Source organism: Panthera pardus, unplaced genomic scaffold, assembly GCF_024362965.1.
Source record: "Panthera pardus isolate Hobbes unplaced genomic scaffold, ASM2436296v1 HiC_scaffold_11, whole genome shotgun sequence".
NCBI lineage: Eukaryota > Metazoa > Chordata > Mammalia > Carnivora > Felidae > Panthera > Panthera pardus.
The window spans coordinates 76473145-76493641 of record NW_026526666.1 but is presented as its reverse complement, the minus strand read 5'-3'; the positions used below and the strand labels follow the sequence as shown (position 1 = coordinate 76493641).

General features: G+C 39.9%; 1 protein-coding gene across 18 annotated transcripts in view; it reads left to right on the top strand.

Moving 5' to 3' along the window:
• Positions 1-20497, top strand: part of MACF1 (microtubule actin crosslinking factor 1) — a 329250-nt gene that overhangs the window by 87776 nt on the left and 220977 nt on the right. Inside the window, exon 1 of one of the 18 annotated variants that reach the window (XM_053897169.1) lies at positions 13466-13921. The exons of 16 other annotated variants lie outside the window; for them this stretch is intronic. In XM_053897169.1, coding sequence (XP_053753144.1) covers positions 13813-13921 — 109 coding nt within the window. In that variant the 5' untranslated portion in view covers positions 13466-13812. Of the gene's footprint in view, positions 1-13465; positions 13922-18894; positions 18959-20497 lie in introns of those variants that run through there. One more of the 18 variants, XM_053897184.1, reaches the window with a different exon arrangement.

Genomic DNA, 20497 nt, shown 5'->3' with positions numbered 1-20497 from the left:
TGCCACTTCCCTGGTTAGATTGTAAGGTCTAAAAGGGTATTATAAGACCGCTTTGTAATTTGTTGTTGTTGTTATGGGTAACACAAATCCCAGGCAACTAGATATTTCACAGAACCACAGAAGTTTAGGGCTAGCAAAGAATGTAGAGATCTAGAATGTCACCTCATTTTATGAATGAATAAACAGATCCAGTGTGATTAAATGATCTTTTAGTCATATGATAAACTAGTCAGGACTGGAGATATCACCTCCTTTTCTAGTTCTCAAACTGCTAAATGTAGTGATAAAATCTGATATGTGTTTAATTAAATATTCTCATTAATACAGGGTTAGCCAAAGGGCACTTTTTGTTTCACTCTTTTTGAAAATTTTTATACATATCTTTTTGATCTTAGTAATCAGGTAATTTTGTCATAGGTAATATCATAGGTAATTTTTCCTCTCCTTCCTTCCCTCCCTCTCTCTCTCTCTCTCTCTCTCTCTCTTTTCTTTTCTTTTTGATAAGTTAGGATCTTCAATATTATAAGTTTAGCTAAAAATTGGCTGGGTAATAGTTTCATTCCAAGGCATCAAGGACCCATGGATTATAGGTAAAAGAAAAATGTAGGCAGCTATACTGAAAGTGCCCTGATTTCAAGGAAATTTAAAAAAATTAATGATACTGTGTATCAGGAGTGATTCTTTTTCACCTTTCACCTAACAGTAGAGTAGACCCAATTTAGTTGAGTCCTAGTTAATTGAAGTTTTGCTGTTTGATAATTCATCAAAGATTATTGCTCAAAGTAAATTGTGTCAAAAATTATTTAGCTCTTGATGGTCATTTTCAGAATGTTTGAGATAAGCTTTGGAGATTTAGATGCTCCAGGAATGTCCTTTGGGAGAAAGTTGAACTACAACTATTGTTCATTTAGGATTTGTTGAATATCAGATATGCCAGTCACTAATCAAAAACCCAGATGTCATTCTTTTCCTCATTTCCTCATCACCTACTTTGGGAACTTGAGGATAGATGATGGGCAGTTCTTTAGGCTGCTCCCTTTCTTTGAGATTTGGTTTTCATTGGGGTTTTGCCTTACAGATGAGGCTGAGTGATGGTAGATGGTTTGATACTGAGTCTGGCTTGCAGTCTCCACTGAGCAAGCTGTTGCTGGACAAGCAGTCTATGGTAGATGAGCCATAACCAATCTGTAGGCTGGGTTGGGCTCTGCCTAATGCTCAATACTTTTGGTTTTATCCAAAGTAGAATCTGTTGCCCTCAGATTTTAGAGAGTAGGGATTTATTGTACTCATTGGTATGTCTGCCTTCGGCTGTTTCTGCATTGCCACCTGGCTGCCATTAGAGGGAATTCACTATAGCTCTGAGTCCCTGCAGAGGGCTGAGAGGAACTATCCCTGTTTCCAGGATGGAGCATGTGTTCTCTTTCCTTAAAACTGTTACCCAGATTTCCTTTTATGACTTGTTAAGTCAGAGGCAGCTGCGAGGATGCATCGGGGAAGCATTACTCACTGGGCACACATAGTGACCCTGACTGCTGGTGAGGAGCCTGGGCCGAGCTGAGAGTGAGTCAGCTTTGGAAATGGAAAAATTCAGGGTAGTGGGGGGTAGGGATTATGTGCCAGTGACTGCTTCTTCTGTGTCTGTTCTTTTCTCTGTAAGAACTTACCAGAAAGCTGTGAATACTGGGGATCCAGTTGGGGCAGCCAATACGCCAACCAACTTTGAGGTGATAATGTGTTCATGAAAGGAGAGAGCTGACTACACCTAGCATCCCTGCCTTTTATATTATGTGTGTGTGGGTTTTGAGGCAAGCTTGAGCTTGTGTTATGAAAGTTCTATGTGTGCGAATTTCACTAGAGTAAAAGCAGTCACAGAATCTTTGTCTTCGTTATAAAACTCAGTCTTCTGTATCTGTCTTTGTCCAGTAGGGGTCACTGGGGGTTTAAGCTCCAAATGAGAGAAACTCACTAATCTTATGGTAGACCAACCATATTCCTCGTCTTTGTTGTGACATCTTTGTATATTGAGCACTTTTTTTAAATAAACATTAGAACAGAAATAAAAAATGTGAACTTGTATTAAGAAATTTGTAAATCTACTGAATATATGAAGAACAGATTATTCCAAATGCTAGGTGAGACAAGAAGCCAAAGCTGAGATGGAATTGGTTTTATAAATAAGATTGGAAGAGACTTTTTTTAACAAAGTGAAAGGAGACAAGGAAAGAAAACTGTTTATTAAGCATCTGATGTATACTTACCTACTACAACTCCTAGAAATAGTTTTTTGTTTTTTTTTATTTTTAATGTTTACTTACTTTTGAGAGAGAGGGAGAGACAGAGTGCGAGTGGGGGAAGGGCAGAGAGAGAGGGAAACGTAGAATCGGAAGCAGGCTCCAGGCTCTGAGCTGACAGCACAGAGCCCCACATGGGGGGCTTGAACCCATGGACTGAGATCATGACCTGAGCTGAGGTTGGACTCTTAACCAACTGAGCCACCCAGGCGCCCCCCGAGAAATAGGTATTTTTATACACATTGTACATTTTAGGAAATATTCAGAAATATTAAGTGGCGCCCCTAGGGTCCCATAATTAGTATTTTGTGATACTACTAGAGGAGATCCTGTTAGGCACGTTTATTTGAGTTTGGTCCTTGGACCCTAGTGAGGGTTCATGAGAGCAGGTTTTATTAGAAGATTAGCAGGGCCTGGTGGTAGAAAGACCAAATGATTCTCATGTTGTGGATTAGGATTCAGAGCAGGCTCCAGGGGTCCATAGGTGTAAAGAAGCTGACAAATCTGTCTTTGTGTTCAGGTGACAAGTTTTTTCTCTTTATCATTTAGGCTACTGCCAGGATCTAGAAAACCATCTCACAGAGATCTAAAATTAGCCGTTTGTTTGTGTGCATAGCTTGGTTTCCATGGATAAATAGTTTAAGTTGGTCTCTCTTACCTACCTCTTATCTTGGCCCGGACTCTTCTTCTGAGCCTTGAGTATAGCTACCTACTAGCATTCTCAAGGCTGACTGGTTACCTTATTGTTGAGTTCCTGACCCTTTGTCAGCTGCATACCCGTTCTGCCCTCTTGTGTTCCAAGGTGTCTCAGAGAAACTAAAATGGATCACATGTTTCTTAGACCACACTGCAAGATGTTTGCCATTGAAACTGTTTTTATTTGGAAAAGTATTTAAAAAATGTGTTTAGGCTGGATAGGAGTCAGGTGCTACTCTCCATCATGAATTCACTTGTAATGAGAGATGTTTCTGGACAAAAATAACAATCCTTAGCAAAAGTCGAGAGCAGTCTCCATAGACAGGGCTTCTTTTCCTTGAATCTTCTCCGTTTATTGAAGATACTGGCTACCAGAATTTCCAGGAAAAAAATCTAATCGCTCTAGATTTCATTATTACTTTGTTGGGGGGAAATGGTCTGAATCCCAAAGAGAGAGAGATTATTTAAAATAATAATATGGATATTAAGATGGACTAAATATTCTTGTCCTTTCTCGTTTTGAAGCAGTGCCATTGAAGTCTAATTTGATTTATTTATTGAGTTGGTGGCTTAGAGCTGTTTAAATACCACATATTTTACCTTGACTTATCTCCTCACATTGCCCATGGAAGGTGTCTCGTTACCCTGCTGGGGCATAAATGCTCTAATAGAGTAACAATAATAACAATGGCTAACCTGAATGAGTTCATGTTTAATGTTTTTTTTTTTTAAACAGTTAATAGTGAATGCTTATTGTGTGCCAGATAGTCCATGTGTTTTCTCACTTAATCCCCGTTGTAACACCACAAAGAGGTGATTTTATTATCCCTATTTTACAAATGAAGAAACTGAAGATTAAAGAGATTAATTGGTTCATAGACACATAGCCAGAAACTGTAAAGTCAGCATTTGAATCTGGGTTTGGTTAACAGACTGTTAAGTTTAGAGCCCTGCGCAGAGAGAGAGGCATTTTTGTTTTAAGAATGAGTATCCAGGGTGCCTGGGTGACTCAGTTGGTTAAGTGTCTGCCTGGCTTAGGTCATTGTCTCATGGTTCGTGAGTTCTAGCCCTGCATCAGGCTGTCTGCTGTCAGCACGAGCCCACATCCTATCCTCTGTTCCCCTCTCTCTCTCTGCCACTCACCAGATCTCTCTCTCTCTCTCTCAAAAAAAAAATAAATAAATAAAAATAAACATTAAAAAAAAGGGGGTGCCTCTGTGACTCAGTTGGTTAAATGTCCAGCTTTGGCTCAGGTCATGATCTCATGGTTTATGAGTTCCAGCCCCACATTGGGCTCTCTGCTTTCTACACAGAGCCCACTTTGGATCCTCCGTCCCCTTCCTCTGCCCCTCACCTGCTTGTGCGTGCTCTCTCTCTCTCTCTTTCTCAAAAATAAATTTAAAAACATAAAAAAAAAAAAAAAAAGAATGAGTTTCCTAGGGGCACCTGACTGGCTCAGTTAGTAGTAGAGCATGTGGACTCTTGATCTTGGGAGTTGTAAGCTCCAGCCCCACGTTGGATGTAGAGATTACTTAAAAGTAAAATCTTTTTTTTTTTTTTTTAAGTTTATTTATTTATTTTGAGAGAGAGAGATAGCGTGAATGGCAGAGGGGCAGAGAGAGAGGGAGAGAGAGAATCCCAAACAGGCTCTATGCTCAGCATGGAGCCCGACACAGGACTCGATCTCAGGATAGTGAGATCAAGATCTGAGCTGATACCAACAGTTGAGCCACCCAAGTACCCCCAAAATAAATTCTTTAAAATAGTGGTCCACTGTCTTTATGACCTCCATTAAAAATAAAGAATGAGTTTTCTAGGTGCTACCCCAGAACATCACCCATTTTACTTTTCACCTTTAATCTTTACTTTTACTTTCATTTTTCTTTCTTTTTTTCAAGGGTAAGGGCCTAACTAAATTGCTGAGTTGGACAAGAAGGCCACCCAGAGTTTGGATGTTGGGGTAGAATGCCATGTCTGGAGAGATTTCTAGAAGTGGAATTTTTGAATCAGTAAATTGACTTCTTACCAGCTTTAAGAAAAAGGAAAACCTGTATTTGTGTTCTTGGAGTCACTTTTTTCCTTAAACCCCCAGGTAGATTTGGAATTCCGTTAAAAGTGGTTCAGTTCCTCTGTTAGTTATATCTGCTGGGTCTGTCTGTCTAAAGAAGTATATTGAGTTATTCCTGCCACAAGATGAATAGTTTTCCAGGCATTTGCTCTCTGGTGTATGTTTTTGCAGTCAAAATAGATTCATTCCCAAGAAATGCTTATATTTTGTGAATCTCCATGGTTTACTGGACCCTGTTTAACTCATTCCAGTATGTTTTGCCTTTATACTCCTGGCTCTCACAGTGCTCTTTGGACCCATTACACAAATAGTTGTTAAGTTATGAGATTTCATATAGAGAAGCAGAATTCATCTAGCTTTGAAAACTTTAGTGAGAGAGCAAAAATAAGCACAAAACTATATTATAAAATAGAAAGTGCTAAATGTCATGAGAGAGAAACAAAATATAATATAATCTCAAGAGAAGGAGATGTTTACTTCTGACTGGGATGGAGGGAGTCACCAGGGAAAAATCTGTGGCAATATTGGCTTTAAGCTGGTCCATATGAATGGGATTTTGATTGGAGTGGAGATGAGAAGGAAATACATTCCAGGTTAAATGAGGAAAACACTGTAAAGCCAGAGAGAGTTTTTTGAATTTAATTTGCTGACAGTGGGAAATTGAAAGTTTTAGAATGAAATTACAAATGAACATTTATTGAGCATTTAAGATATACTGGTCATTATGCATGCTTCTGGGATATTAATCTCGCAGTGAATATGGACAGGACTGGCAGACTGGGATTAGGCAAATTAGGCAAATTATCAGTTTACCAAAGTTTTATACAGTCTGAACAGTATTCAGAGATCCTTGTGGTCAGATGTGGCTTGTATGCTGCTCCTCCAAATAATGATAATAATAGCCAATAATTATTGAGCACATACTGTGTGCCAGCCACGATCTAAGCACCTTAAACGCATTAACTCACTCTATGAGACAGGTACTGTTAGTGTCATCATTTTACAGATGAGGAAATTGAGGCTGTATGTGGTGAATTAAATAATTTGCCCAAAGGTGCTGATGTGACATATATTGTAAAGTCTGGATTTGAATGTAGGCAGTCTGGCTTCAGACTGAGCTTGTAATTACCACGCTACTATAATGGCATCTAGGGTACTGAACAAAAAATTTGGGAAAATTTCCTACCATTATTGTATTCACTGATACTTGGGTATGTAGAATATTCTTTGTAGGCATTCTGGGCCTTTGCATATTTATTGTTTTCATAATCCTACATTGCTAAACATTAGAGACAGGAGTCACAATGTCTCCTAATTAGCTACTGTGAAGCACACATCCTCTGCCTATCCGTAGTTAGATGCCTACTGGACTCATGGCAGGAGACAGATGACCAGAGCTCGGGGCCAGGCTTTGATGTCTGGATCCTGTCATTCCCAGAAGTCGAAGGTTTCCATTGACAACAGCCACATACTAATCTCTACCACAGTTTTAATCTCAGGTATATCTGTTGTTTTAAAAAAAAGTATCCTCTTTGTAAGCATTATTTTTCCAGATTTCAGTCTTTTATTTTTTTTATTTTTATAAAGTTTATTTATTAACTTTTGAGAGAGCGAGAGAGCGAGAGCGAGAGCGAGAGAGAGAGCATGTACACATGAGCAGGAGCAGGAGCAGGAGAGGGGTAGAGAAAGGAGAGAGGGAATCCCAAGCAGACTCTGTGCCATCAGCACAGAGCCTGATGTGGAACTTAAACCCACAAACTGTGAGATCATGACCTAAGCTGAAATCAAGAGTCAGATGCTTAACTGACTGAGTTACCCAGTCATCCCCAGATTTCAGTCTATTAAATGGATCTTGAGGCGCCTGGGTGGTTCAGTAGGTTGAGTGTCCAACTCTTGGTTTCAACTCAGGTCATGATCTCACAGTTTGTGGGTTCAAGCCCTGCATTGGGTTCTGCGCTGACAGTGAGGGGCCTGCTTGAGATTCTCTCTCTCCCCTCTTTTTCTGGCCTACCCCACTCACGTGCTCTCTTTCAAAATAAATAAATTATAAATGAATGAATGAATGAATGAATGACTAAATGGCTCCTAAGTTATTAGTCTGTATCTGCTCAAGTTCAGAGGCTGTGGATGTCAGTTATTTTGAGACCACGTATAACTCCATGGCAGCTTGAATAACAGTCACAGCGCCCCTTCTCACAGACCTGCTGTCACCTCAGTCGCAGACATGAAAGTGATTCTGGGGTGTTGTCTTGTTTTGAGATTTCTTGTGGGTAATGGCTGTGGGTGACCACCTTAAATTCTTGGGAGTGAAATAATCTTAAAGGGAGGCAGGTCTCAAATCTTAATGAAGGTTAGAGTCTTGCTTTTACAGGGCTTCTTTGGTGGTTTGGGGCCCTGCCCATTGGCTGTAGGGAAGGGATATCCTGGGGGGTGCTAAATATGACTTTAAAAGGCCCATTCTTTGTATAATAAATGATCTCTAAAAAAAACCCCGGTCACTCCCTCCTGCCAGCTTCTAACCACTTCCTATAAATGACAGCACACAGATCCATCTTAGTTTTGCTAAGTGAAAAATTTATTTTATTTTCACAGAAGCAGTTCCCCTTCTCTTCTTTATTCCTTCAGACAAACGTGCATATATAGAAAGCCTGGAAACAAAACTTATTACCTGTCATATGTAGAAAAATGGTTGTATCCAAGGTATAGCATGCCATCTTATGAAGAGTAAATTACCTTGGATACCTTCCATTGTCTTCTCTAATAATAATAGTAAGTTCAGAATATATCTTGATACTTGAGTGCTGTGGATTTTTTTTTCTTCAAATTTCCTAGGTGTTTTTGAATGGCACAAGCATGTGATATGTGATTTTCTAATTTAAGATAGTTTTGCAGTGAGGCAGAGAAATGGTTTTAACTTTGGGAAATAAAATATGGTGAAGATATTTATAAGATTGCCAAAAGACAGTTGTATGAGGTGATATAGGCAGCACTAGCAGTGTGATGTTCTGTGTTGAAGTTGAGATGCTTTCCTTAGAGTCAGGTCAGGCTATGTACAGTATGTGTAAGGAGGAAGTATTCCAGACATATAAATACCTAAATTGTTTAACTTCAAGTTAGTATAGTTAGTTTGCCAGAACATTTTAGTAAAGGGAGTCAGTGTGATAAAATACACTGGTTTGAAATCAGGCAGATAAAAGTTCAGATGCCAGTTCACTCTCTTACTTTGTAACTTTGGGCAAAATAATTTGAATTTTCTGAGCCTCAATTTCTTTTTTATTTTTATCAAAAAATTTATTTAAAAAATTTGAGTACATGTGACATACAATGTTAGGAGCCCCCTAACATTTATAAAATTATTTATAAATTTAATTTATAAAATTTATAAAGATTTATACAAAATTTATAAGATTTATTAAATTATTTATAAGATGTCCTCATTTGTAGTATTAACAATATATAATAATAAAATATTAACTAATACTGATAATATTATCGAGATTAAATGAAGTAACAGATGTGAAGATACTCTATAGTAGCCACTTAATAAATGTTAGTATATTGCAGTATTAGTATGGTATATTATAATAAATGCCCTTTCATCTTCTTTGGCCATCACAGCTCCAGGGCTTGTCTATAGTAAGGGGTACATCATCATCATCTTTGTGTCCACTGTGTCTAGCATGATGCTCCATGTTTTTATATTGAATGAATGCAGACACCTGGGTGGCTCAGTCGGTTGAGCAACCGACTCTTGATTTTGGCTCAGGTCATGATCCCAGGGTCGTGGGATTGAACCCCACATTGGACTCCATGCCAAGCATGGAACCTGCTTGAGATTCTTACTCCTTCCCTCTGCCCATCTCCTCCACTTGCACGCATGCTCTCTCTAAAATAATAAAATAAAATAAAGCAAATTGAATGAGTGAATGGATGGACGGATGAAATGCTCTGTTTCACATGAGAGCCCTGCTCCAGAAGAGGCTCTGGCTTAGTTTCCACTGGATTGCACTATTGGTTTTCCTTCCGTAGCCTTTATTCCTTTCAGCAAACACTAGTACATTTCACATGCCAAGAAAAATTCTCAAAAAAAAAAAAAAGAAGAAAAAGAAAAATTCTCTTGATCCTAGGTCCCTCTCTCTGCTCTTCTTTACAGTAACATTCCTTGAGTTGTTTTTACTTTGTTGTCACTAATTCTTCTCCCATTCTTTTTTTATATTTAACTTAAAAAATCATTCTTAATTGAGGTATAATTGACACATTATGTTAGTTGTAGGTGTACAACATAATACTTTGATATTTGCGAGGTGCCTGGGTGGCTCAGTCAGTTAAGTGTCTGACTTTCAGCTCAGGTCATGGTCTCACGGTTTGTGGGTTTGAGCCCTGCATCGGGCTCTGTGCTGCCAGCTCAGAGCCTGGAGCCTGCCTCAGATTCTGTGTCTCCCTCTCTCTCTCTGCCCCTCCCCTGCTTGTGCTCTGTCTCTCTCTCAAAAATAAATAAACATTAAAAAAATCTTTTTGAATAATTTGATATTTGCATATATTGCAAAATGATCACCACAGTAAGTCTGGTTAACATCTGTCACCCTTGGGAATGCAAGCTGGTGCAGCCACTCTGGAAAACAGTATGGGGGTTCCTCAAAAAACTAAAAATAGAACTACCACACGAGCCAGCAATTGCACGACTAGGCATTTATCCACGGGATACAGGTGTGCTGTTTCGAAGGGACACATGCACCCCCATGTTTATAGCAGCACTAACAACAATAGCCAAAGTATGGAAAGAGCCCAAATGTCCATTGATGGATGAATGGATAAAGAAAATGCAGTGTGTGTGTGTGTGTGTGTGTGTGTGTGTGTGTGTGTGTGTATGTGTGGTGTGTATGTGTGGTGTGTGTGTATACACACACACACCACACATACACACACACACACACACACACACACACACACACACACACACGCACAATGGAGTATTACTTGGCAATCGAAAAGAATGAAATCTTGCCGTTTGCAACTACACAGATGGAACTGGAGGGTATTATGCTAAGTGAAATTAGTCAGAAAAAGACAAAAATCATATGACTTCACTTATGAGGACATTAAGAGACAAAACAGATGAACATAAGGGAAGGGAAACAAAAATAACATAAAAACAGGGAGGGGGACAAAACAGAAGAGACTCATAAATATAGAGAACAAACTGAGGGTTACTGGAGGGGTTGTGGGAGGGGGGATGGGCTAAATGGGTAAGAGGCACTAAGGAATCTACTCCTGAAATCATTGTTGCACTATATGCTAACTAATTTGGATGTAAATTTTAAAAAATAAAAAATAAAATTAAAAATAAAAAAGGATATTGACAAACCAGTACCAAAAAAAAAATCTGTCACCTTATAGAGTTACCAAAAGATTTTTTTTTCTCGTGATGAGTACTTTAAAAAAAAATTTTTTTTAAAGCTTATTTATGTATTTTGAGAGAGAGAAAGAGCAGGGGAGGGGCACAAAGAGAGGGAGAGAGAGAATCCCAAGCAGCCTCCACACTGTCAGCGCAGAGCCTGATGGGGGTCTCAAACTCACAAACTGTGAGATCATGACCTGAGCTGAAACCAAGAGACAGGTGCATGACCAACTGAGCCACCTAGGAGCCCCTCTTGTGATGAGCACTTTTAAGATCTACTCTCTTAGCAACTTTCACATAGGCAATCCATTTTTAGATTTTTAACTATAGTCACCATGCTCTTCATCATATCCCTAAAAATCCCATTCTTTCCTGAATCATTCCAGTCAAGCCATTTCTGGCATCAAAACTGCCCTTGTTAAAGTCATCAGCAGCCTCCACATCGCTAAATTCAGTGGTCCATTCTCAATCCTCATCATGACACATTAATAGCTTTGACATGGTTAATTACTGCTTTTTTTTTTTTTTAAGATTTTATTTTTATGTAATTTCTACACCCTACATGGGGCTCAAACCCAGAACACCAAGATCAGACTCACATGCTCCACCAACTGAGCCAGCCAGGTGCCCCTAATTACTACTTCTTGAAACATTTCTCCTGGCTTCTGGGGCAGCATGCTCTTTGGTTCTCCTAACCCCCTGGCCTCTCTTATGTGGTTCTTACTCTTCCCCATCTGATATAGTGTTTCCAGCACTTAGTCCATTAAGTTGGTCTCTTCTCTGTTCACTCTCCAAGTGATCTCACTCCATTTCCAGGCTTCAAAACTCATTCTGGGTCTTTCCCAAAATCCTAGATTCATATAGTCAACTGCGTATTCAAAATTCCACTGGTATGTCTACTGGGCATTTTAAATCTAATGTGTCCAAATGGGAATTCCTGCCTACCCGCACCCCCCCCCCCCAAACCAGCTACAATCACCAACAAACCCCAAAGCCTCTGCTTCTCTGACAGTCTTTCCCAACTCAGGAAGTAGCAGTTCCGTTCTTTCAATTTCTAAGGCCAGAACTCTTGGAGCCATGACTCTATTCTTTCTGTCCGCCCCCTACATCCATTCTATCAGCAAATCCTGATGACTCTTTCTTTATAACTTATCCAGAATGTAACCACATCTCACCAGCTCTAACACCACACTCTGGTCCCAGCTGTTGTTTCTCAGCTACCAGTTTTCACTTGGATTATTGTAATGGTGTTTTAACTAGTTTCCTTGCTCCTGTTCTTGCTTTCCAGTATCTGTTCTCAATAGAATAGCAAGAAGGATTCTTTTAAAACCCTAAGTTAAGTCATGTCACTGTTTCACACAAAACTTTCCAAAAGTTTCCTACTTCACTTAGAATAAAAGCCAAAGTCTTTACAAATGGCCTGCACAGCCATAGGCGACCTGATAATCTCTCTTGCTCCATCTCCTGACACTCTCCCCTTCTCTCTTTGAGCTCCAACCATTATAGTTTTCTCCATGTTCCCTGAACACACCAGACCTACTTTTGCCTCAGGGACTTTGCACTTGCTTTAAACAATTTTTTTGGCTCCTCTTTTCTCTGGATAGCCATATGACTTGTTTGCTCATATTCTTTTTTAAATTTACTTAAGTTTATTTATTTTGAGAGAGAGACAGAGGATGAGCAGAGAAAGGGCAGAGGGAGAGAGGGAGAGAGAGAATCCCAAGCAGGCTCCTCACTGACCAGAGCCAAAATCAAGAGTTGGAGGCTTAACTGACTCAGCCACCCAGGAGCTCCTGCTCATAGTCTTTAGGTCTCTGCTTAATGCTCTTATTAGAGAAGCCCTCGCTGAACATAAAACTGTAAACATGATTCTATTGGCACTCCCTTTCGTCTTCATCTCTTTTAGTATTTGTGTGACAAACATCTCCGTTGTATTTGTGTGACAAACTATTCGATTGTTTGTTTTTACTTTTTGTCTTCCCCAACCTGATTGCTGTCCCTATAGTTTTGCTGTTCTAGAATGTCATATGGGTGGAACTCTACGGTATGTAGCTTTTTGCGTTTCGTTTCTTTCATGTAGTATAATGCTTCTGAGATTCATCTATGCTGTTGTAGTTCCTTTTTCATTGCCGTGTTGCACTCCATTGTTTGGATTTGTTTATTAGTCCACCAGTTGATGGACTTTGGGCTGGTTCCAGATTTTCATTACTTTGAATAAAGCTGCTATTAATGTTCACATACAGGTCTCTGTGTGAACACATGTTTTTACTTTTCCTGGGTAAATCCTAGGCGTGATGTTGCTTGGTCATTTGGTATGTGTACGTTCAACTTTATAAGAAACTGCCCAACCAGAGCTGTTGTGCCCATGTACACCCTCACCAGCAGTGTGTGAGAATTCTAGTTGCTTCACATCCTTGCCAAGACTTGATATGATCAGTCTTTTTAATTTGAGTCATTCTAGTAGATATGTAGTGGTAAAGTGTTTTCAGTTGCTGCTGTAGCCTCCGTATCAAGTTTTCATTTGTAAGCAGGCCTTAGCTTTGTGGAAGGCATTGTTTCCTGCTGTCATTGAGTATCCTCGTATCCCCTCAGGCAGCTAGTGGAAATCAGGTGGGTTTTCCAACTCTGAAAGCACACTGGTTTTTTGTTCTCCTTGTTCATCTTCATCAGGCCTTGATGTCAGATCTAGCTCATTGGAGCTTGTTCTGTATGTGATCCTCTCTGTCATGATGTTCAGGTCCCTTGCCTCCCCCTCCCAGGCCATGGGTGTGGAAGGGTTGCCCTCTGACTGGCCAGGGTACTCATGGACACTTACAATACATCCTTGTGTACTTGGCCCCCTCCCCGCAAGTGGTTCCCTAGTAATTCTGTGACTTTTTTCTTTTGGCTTCATCCTGAAGTCTGGTGTTCCAGCCTGGCCGGGAATGGAAAGTTAAGAGTGTGACGTCCTCTGACACCCTCCCTTCTTGTAGAGGGGTCTGAGGTTTGTTTGTTTAAGCTGAACAGAGGATGCCAAAGATAGAATTTGAGTCAGCTCAGCACTGGCTTAGGCTCTCCTTTTCACTCTCCTGGTTCCTCCTTCGCTTTCCCCTCCCCCTCTAGCCAGTTGTTTCCTGGGCTTTGTCTGAGATACACTGTACAGTTTTAGCCCCATCTCGTAGTACTGCCTGCTGAAAAACAGTCAGAGGCGACATGGAGGAGAAGCCGCCAGGAAGTTTCTGACAACAATGAGCTGCGGGCCTCTGCCTCTGCGCTGATAGTACGGGACAGCAGTAACCTCAGGAGAAAGGCATTCGGAGGCCTGCGCTGAGCTGTGGGCTTGTGGCTAACTCTGGAAAGGAGGAAGGTCGAGCGTGGAAATGCCTCTCTTAGATTCGTCCTATTTGCCATCAACCATCTTTATTTTGACTCATGTTCTGGGAATTGCCGGTGTTCTGTACTGGAAGAGATGTGCCAGGGGCAGAGCAGGTAACTTTTGTACTGAAGTATTCTTTAACTAAATCAATCTACTGTGGGGCTTTTGAGGGTGGGGTAAATGACGGAGGGCTTCCCAGTGGCTTTCCTTAAAGGGCCAGTACGTCTTCTCAGCCCGGATGCTATCAGACCTAGGGACCTAGTATGTGTATAGATGTACTGAGGAAACAGGGCTGCCCTGGGACCTGGACTCTTCCCTGTTCTGTGAGGCTGTCTGCTAGAGGGTGCTGGTTTGATGAAGTGATGTCTGGGCTCCAAGCTGAGGGAAATGGCAATGGTGCTGACTTGGGTCCTTCCTTAGAGAATCAAGCTCTTCCTTTCCTTCCTTTCTTAATCTCGAAGTGGCTTTTAGATCTTTGTTTTTAACCAAAACCATACAGTAATTCTATCACCCTCCTCTGGGTCCTCTAGGTCTGATCTGAGAAAACTTGTGGGATTAGAGAAGTTTCTGGATTTGGTGTGTTTTTGGATGAGAAAAGGCAGTGGAGGAAAGGCCAGTGAGAGGAAGGGGTGAATGGTGTCCCTGCCTAGGTGGTGCCTCTGTTCTCTTTGATATGATTAAAACTGTTCCTTTCCCCTCAGGCAGCTGTATAGTTTACTTGTTTATCTAAGCCATCCTGTTCAATGCAAGGTAGTTAACTGTTCTTTTCCCCAGGGAGTCAGATCCTGATACTTAAAAAAAAAAAAAAGCAGACCCCTCTTTCTTCTAGTACTTGCTATTAGTTAAATTATATTCCTTTGGCTTCTAAAAGCCCAGTGCTGGAACAGCCTCACATTTGCTATTTCTAAGTCTCCATGGTTGAGGATTAATAAAAGTCTAACTTTCCCTGGAGTCCACCCTTGGATTTCAGTGCTTTTACTACTGTCATTGTGATCCACCTGCTACCTTCAAGCCAATGTATTGAGAACTTGTTACTTGGTATCTTACAAGTTAAGGTAGAGATTTAATGACTTATTACTTTGCTTGCTATTAAAAGTTCATGAATGCTTGACAGAATTAGAATTAGATTCAGTCATTCCCCAGTGTCCTTTCCAGTAAGTCCCAGAAGTGCTTTTGACTAAATATTCAGATCCCAGCATGTGTCTATATCAGCAAAAACAGACATTTAGAAATATGTTTGCTTGTGTGGTGGTGTGTTTAAAGAGGTAGCCCAACGTAGCTTTTCTGGAATATAAGCCTGTATTGGAGTTTAGAAAGAAAGGAAAAGGCAGGCATGAATTATTTGGCCCTATGTACTATTTCAGAAGCAGTGAGAAAGTAATTATCATCCAGGCTGAGGCTGCTACTTCCCTTTCCCCATGCACTATGGTAATGACATTTCTAAACCACTAATTGATTGATATTTTGAAAGTTTACCTTCAGTATAAGATTTTCTCTGATACTAGGCAGACCCCTATCTCTTAAGTGGTTTCTTTTTTATGTTTTAGTAATGTGAATTTCATAAATAGCCATAAAATACATTGAAATAAAAAAGAAAAATACATTGTAAAAGCTTTTTATTTCTATGAGACAACTTTGGTTCTAGTACCTAATAGTTAATTGGGAATGTGCTGTGTTCAGTTTATCTGTAAAATTGGAGCAGGGGCTTTCTAATTGGTGACTATGGATACCAAAACTTATGCAGAAATGCTTAAGAGATTCTGTACCCATTTTATTTTAATTTCAATTTTGAGATGTATTTTATCTATTTAAAATATATTTAAATAGATACATTTATCTCGGGGCGCCTGGGTGGCTCAGTCAGCTAAGCGTCTGACTTTGGCTCAGGTCATGACCTGGCGGTCCATGAGTTTCAGCCCCACATTGGGCTCTGTGCTGACGGCTCAGAGCCTGGAGCCTGCTTCCCATTCCATGTCTCCCTCTCTCTCTGCCCCTCTCCCGCTCATATTCTCTCTCTCTCTCTCTCTCTCTCTCTCTCTCAAAAATAAACATTAAAAAAAAGTAACATATATGCTGTAATGTACTACCTTCCAAATGGACATCACCAGAATAAAGTTCCCCCACCATCTATCTCTGAATATATATTTAACTGCTTATAAATTTACAGTTTATTCAAAAAGTGAAGTTAGTATCTAGTATCTTTTCATCTGGTCTTTAAAAACAAAAATTTTTTTTTTAATTGGAAGCGTTTCACTATTGCAGAACATACTGCAGAATATATGTCCTGTGCCTGATAAATTCTGGACAAGACTCAGTTGTATGGGCTCAGGTGCTCAGTCCATAGTGAGTGGGAAACACATTGGTAAGTGATGGCACTGTAATAGTGGCAGAGCATGTACTAAAAGTTTTTGTGCTTCTTGTCCTACATTTCTAGTCATATTTAAATATTGTAAAGAATGTACACAGTTTTAGATATTGAAGGTATTTGGCTTTGAAACAAATATTTCTGCTGTTCTTCAGGCTCTTATATCAATTTATTTGAGTAATATCATGAGAGTACCAGGCACACTGTGAAACTGTTACTGTTTGTTGCTGTTTGTATGAACCAGTTAAAAAAGGCTTCACTGTATTTCATGACATAGACATAGACTGGATGCTGAGGGTATTATAACTGTAATTAACTGATCTCTAATTTTAATCAAAATTACTCGACTGGTTATTTCATTTAGCTTTAAAATAAGTAACATACATTTGAAGCCATAACATTGATTTATACTATTAAACACTACTTTTATTTATTTTTTATTTTATTAAAAAAAATTTTTTTAACGTTTATTCATTTTTGAGAGACAGAGAGAGACAGACCATGAGCGGGGAAGGGGCAGAGAGAGGGAGACACAGAATCCAAAGCAGGCTCCAGGCTCTGAGCTGTCAGTACAGAGCCTGACGTGGGGCTTGAACTCACAAACTGCGAGATCCTGACCTGAGCAGAAGTTGAATGCTCAACCGACTGAGCCAACCAGGTGCCCCTATTTTTATTTTTTTTAAATACTGATTTCATATATTCTATATGTTGAGTTGCATATAAGATTTGTTTGAAAACGTGTTCTGTGAGAGTTAAAAACCACTAGGTGGTTTCTTTCTTTCTTTCTTTCTTTCTTTCTTTCTTTCTTTCTTTCTTTCTTTCTTTCTTTCTTTGAGAAAGAGAGTGCACATGTACAGAGAGAAGCAGAGAGAGAGGGAGACAGAGGATTTGAAGTGGCTCTGCCATGATAGTAGAGAGCCCCTTGCAGGGCTTGAAGTCAGACTCACAAACTGTGAGATTATGACCTGAGGCAAAGTCTGACACTTAACTGACTGTGCCACCCAGGTGCCCCTAAAAACCACTAGGTAATTTCAGGGTTCCTTCTAGTTCCTTGGTTCTAAGACACTGTGTTCTGGTAAACCCTCACTGTGTTTGTATAGATTTCTGATTTCTCCCACTCTTTTTTTTTTTTTTTTTTTCCAATTTTTTAAAGCTTTTATTTATTTTTGAGAGAGAGAGAGAGAGAGAGAATGCTGGAGAGGAACAGAGTGAGAGGGAGACACAGAATCCGAAGCAGGCTCCCGGCTCTGATCTGTCAGCACAGAGCCCGACACGGGGCTCGAAACCACAAACCGGAGATCATGACCTGAGCGGAATGAAGTCGGATGCTTAACCGACTGAGCCACCCAGGTGCCCCTGATTTCTTCCGCTCTTAAAGTTGATAACAAGTTCTGTTTTTCTTGTAGAGTTGGAAAGGATCTTACATATTAACCAGTCCAACCTCTTAATCCTACCTTTATTAGAAGTCATTCTTCCTTTGCTTAAAGGTCTTTGATGGTACAACATACAGCCTATGGACTATTCATTGTGTTGGTAATGGGGAGTTCTTTTTTAATTTGGAAGTTGCCTCTTTTTTTTTTTTTTTTTTTTTTCCTTTGTAAAGCTTATTTACTTTATGAGAGACCATGAGCGGGGGAAGGGCACAGAGAGAGGGAGAGAGACCATCCCAAGCAGACTCCACACTGTTAGCACAGAGCTTGATGCAGGGCTCAAACTCATGAACCCGTGAGATCATGACCTGAGCCGAAATCAAGAGTCGGATGCTTAACAGACTAAGCCATCCAGATGCCCCAGAAGTTGTCTCTTTGTAACTTAGGCCCATTAGTCCAAATTTTGCCTAGCAAAGATCAAGTCTACTTCCTCTTCTAGGTGTCAGACTTACTTAGGTTTGAAGGCTATCTTTGCCAGCCCAGACACTTTCCATTTACTATACATGATTCCCTAACTCATTATTCTAGTATTCCCTTTGGACAGTTAAATCAATTGTTTTTGCTTTGAAAATTTGGAGGCCATGTGTTCATGTGGAGAGGTGAGGGGAGTAGAACAGAAACATGGGGAAGGAATCACTGATCACTGTTCCTTCACTTTTCTTAGTTTTTTTCCTAGATGTTTATGAGTCCCTTGGTGAGCTCTGGTTATATAAGCACATGGCTTTTACAACCACATCCCTAAGTCACCATCTCTTCAGCGGATGTAAACAAGGTACAGGAAGACATAGTTTATATTGAAGTCATATAATATCTGTAAAACAGCACTTTGCATTCAATTAGTATTTAGATTTTTAAATAGTTTTCGATACACCCTGTCCACACTTAACATTCACATATATCATCTTGTTATTCCAAAAACTTCCTGTTAAAATAACCTATTTCCCCCAGACTCCTCCCCACTCCTATAGCCAGAGTTACCTTTCTGAAATACAGAGCTTTGTGTGTCACTCTCCTGCTTAAAATCCATCAGTGCCTCTCCTCTGCTTTTAGAATAAAGTTCAAACTTTTCAGCATGACATAAAAGTGTTGTGGGGCACGTGGCTGGCTCAGTCAGTAGAGCATGCGACTCTTGATCTCGGGGTCATGAGTTTGAGTCCCACGTCGAGAGTAGAGATTACTTTTTTTTTTTTTTTAAGTGTTTTTATAATTTGCTCCCTGCCTATTTCACTAGTTCCATTTCCTGTCTTGGTCTTATAAGCAACTAGTACTCCAGAATCTTTTAAAAACTTGCAGATCTCTACCACAAATGCCCATACTGCCTTTTCAGCTGGACTACTTGATACTTGTCCTTCAAGGTAAGTAGTTACTGCCTCTGGAAAGTCTTTCTCCACTGAAGTAAGACTTCCTTTTCGGTGCTCCAGTAGCATTGTTAGTGCTTCTTATTCAAACCTGTATCATCTTGCTCTTGTCTGTCTCTCCCCACTAATTAGAGGCTGTTAGACTGTAAGATCTTTAAGAACAGGGACTCTTACTCACCTCAGTTTCTCAAGTGTCTGAGACAAAATAGCTGTCAGCAAATGTCACTTGAACAAATAAAATGAAAAAATTATGATAGCATTAGATATAAGCTGTAGCATGAACTTGTCCTATTCATTTATGTATTTATAGGGCTTGCATTAGCTTGACATGTAATCTAAGGTAGGTGCTCCATATAGAATAATTGAATGATAGAGAGTTGCCCTGTGTTGTAGTTTATTAATAACTCATATTGTTATAGCATAAATGGGAAGAAAGCTTTATGGTTCCTTGAGAAGAACATTTGCCAAAGGACAAATGTGTCCCTCTCTAGGGTCTTGTTTTCTTTATCTGTAAAGTAAAAGGGTTGGACAATCCAGTCTCTTAAGGTTCTTTCCATTTTCAGTATCCCACTGGGATACTAGCTATAATTCCTGGATCTGGACCATGTGAAGTGCAACCTAAGATTCCGTCACCTTTTTTTTTTTTTTTTTAAAGGAGCTCCATTACACTGTTGAGTCTGTTAAGCTTAAGTTCAGTTATAAAATGGTCAGAGACTGTCCATGGATTGCTGTTAATCTCCCTGCTAGACACCACTGTCCCTTTAGTTTTCTTGAACTTCAGCACACGACTTACAGGTTTTCTACTTACATTTTGTCCTGTGAGACTTGGCGTCAGTGTTGAGGTTGTTTTGAATGTTGATTCCTCCATTTATGACATCGGCTGTGCATCCTCCATTTATATTATCTGAAAATGTGTTAGGCATATAACAGGCACTCAGTAAATAAGTAAATGGTCATATATCAAATATCTTTACTCAGATGACAAAATCATTAGCTGTTTTAATCAAGGTGGAGCCTTTATCTTTTTCTTTCCTTAGCTATTTTTTCCAGATCTGTCCAGTGTAGAAAGACCACTGAACTTGGAGTCAGGAAATCTGGGTTCTAAGTCCTGGCTCTTCTGCTGCCTACTGGGAGATGTTAGGTCACTTATTTCCTCTGGACTTCAAATTTCCATTCTGAGTGAGAAGAATAAAGACTAAAGTCTCTAATTTTCTGTGATTCTGGCAGTGTGATCATCTGGCCTGGACTTGCATGTAGCATGGAATTGTGGTTGAGTCTGGGTCAGACTGCTTGTGCTATCATTCTAGCTCTGCCACTGCTGGCAGATTGACATCAATCTACCTGGGCCTGTGTTTCCTCCTCTGTAAAGTCAGGTTAATAATACTGCATGGTGGTTTCGAGTTCGTTTTTAGAATACACTCTGCACATGGTAAGGACTTTACAATTGTTTTTTCTTTGTTTGTTTAAATTTATTTATTTATTAGTAATCTCTGAACCCAAAGTGGGGCTGGAACCTGAGCCTGAGGTTCAGGGGCT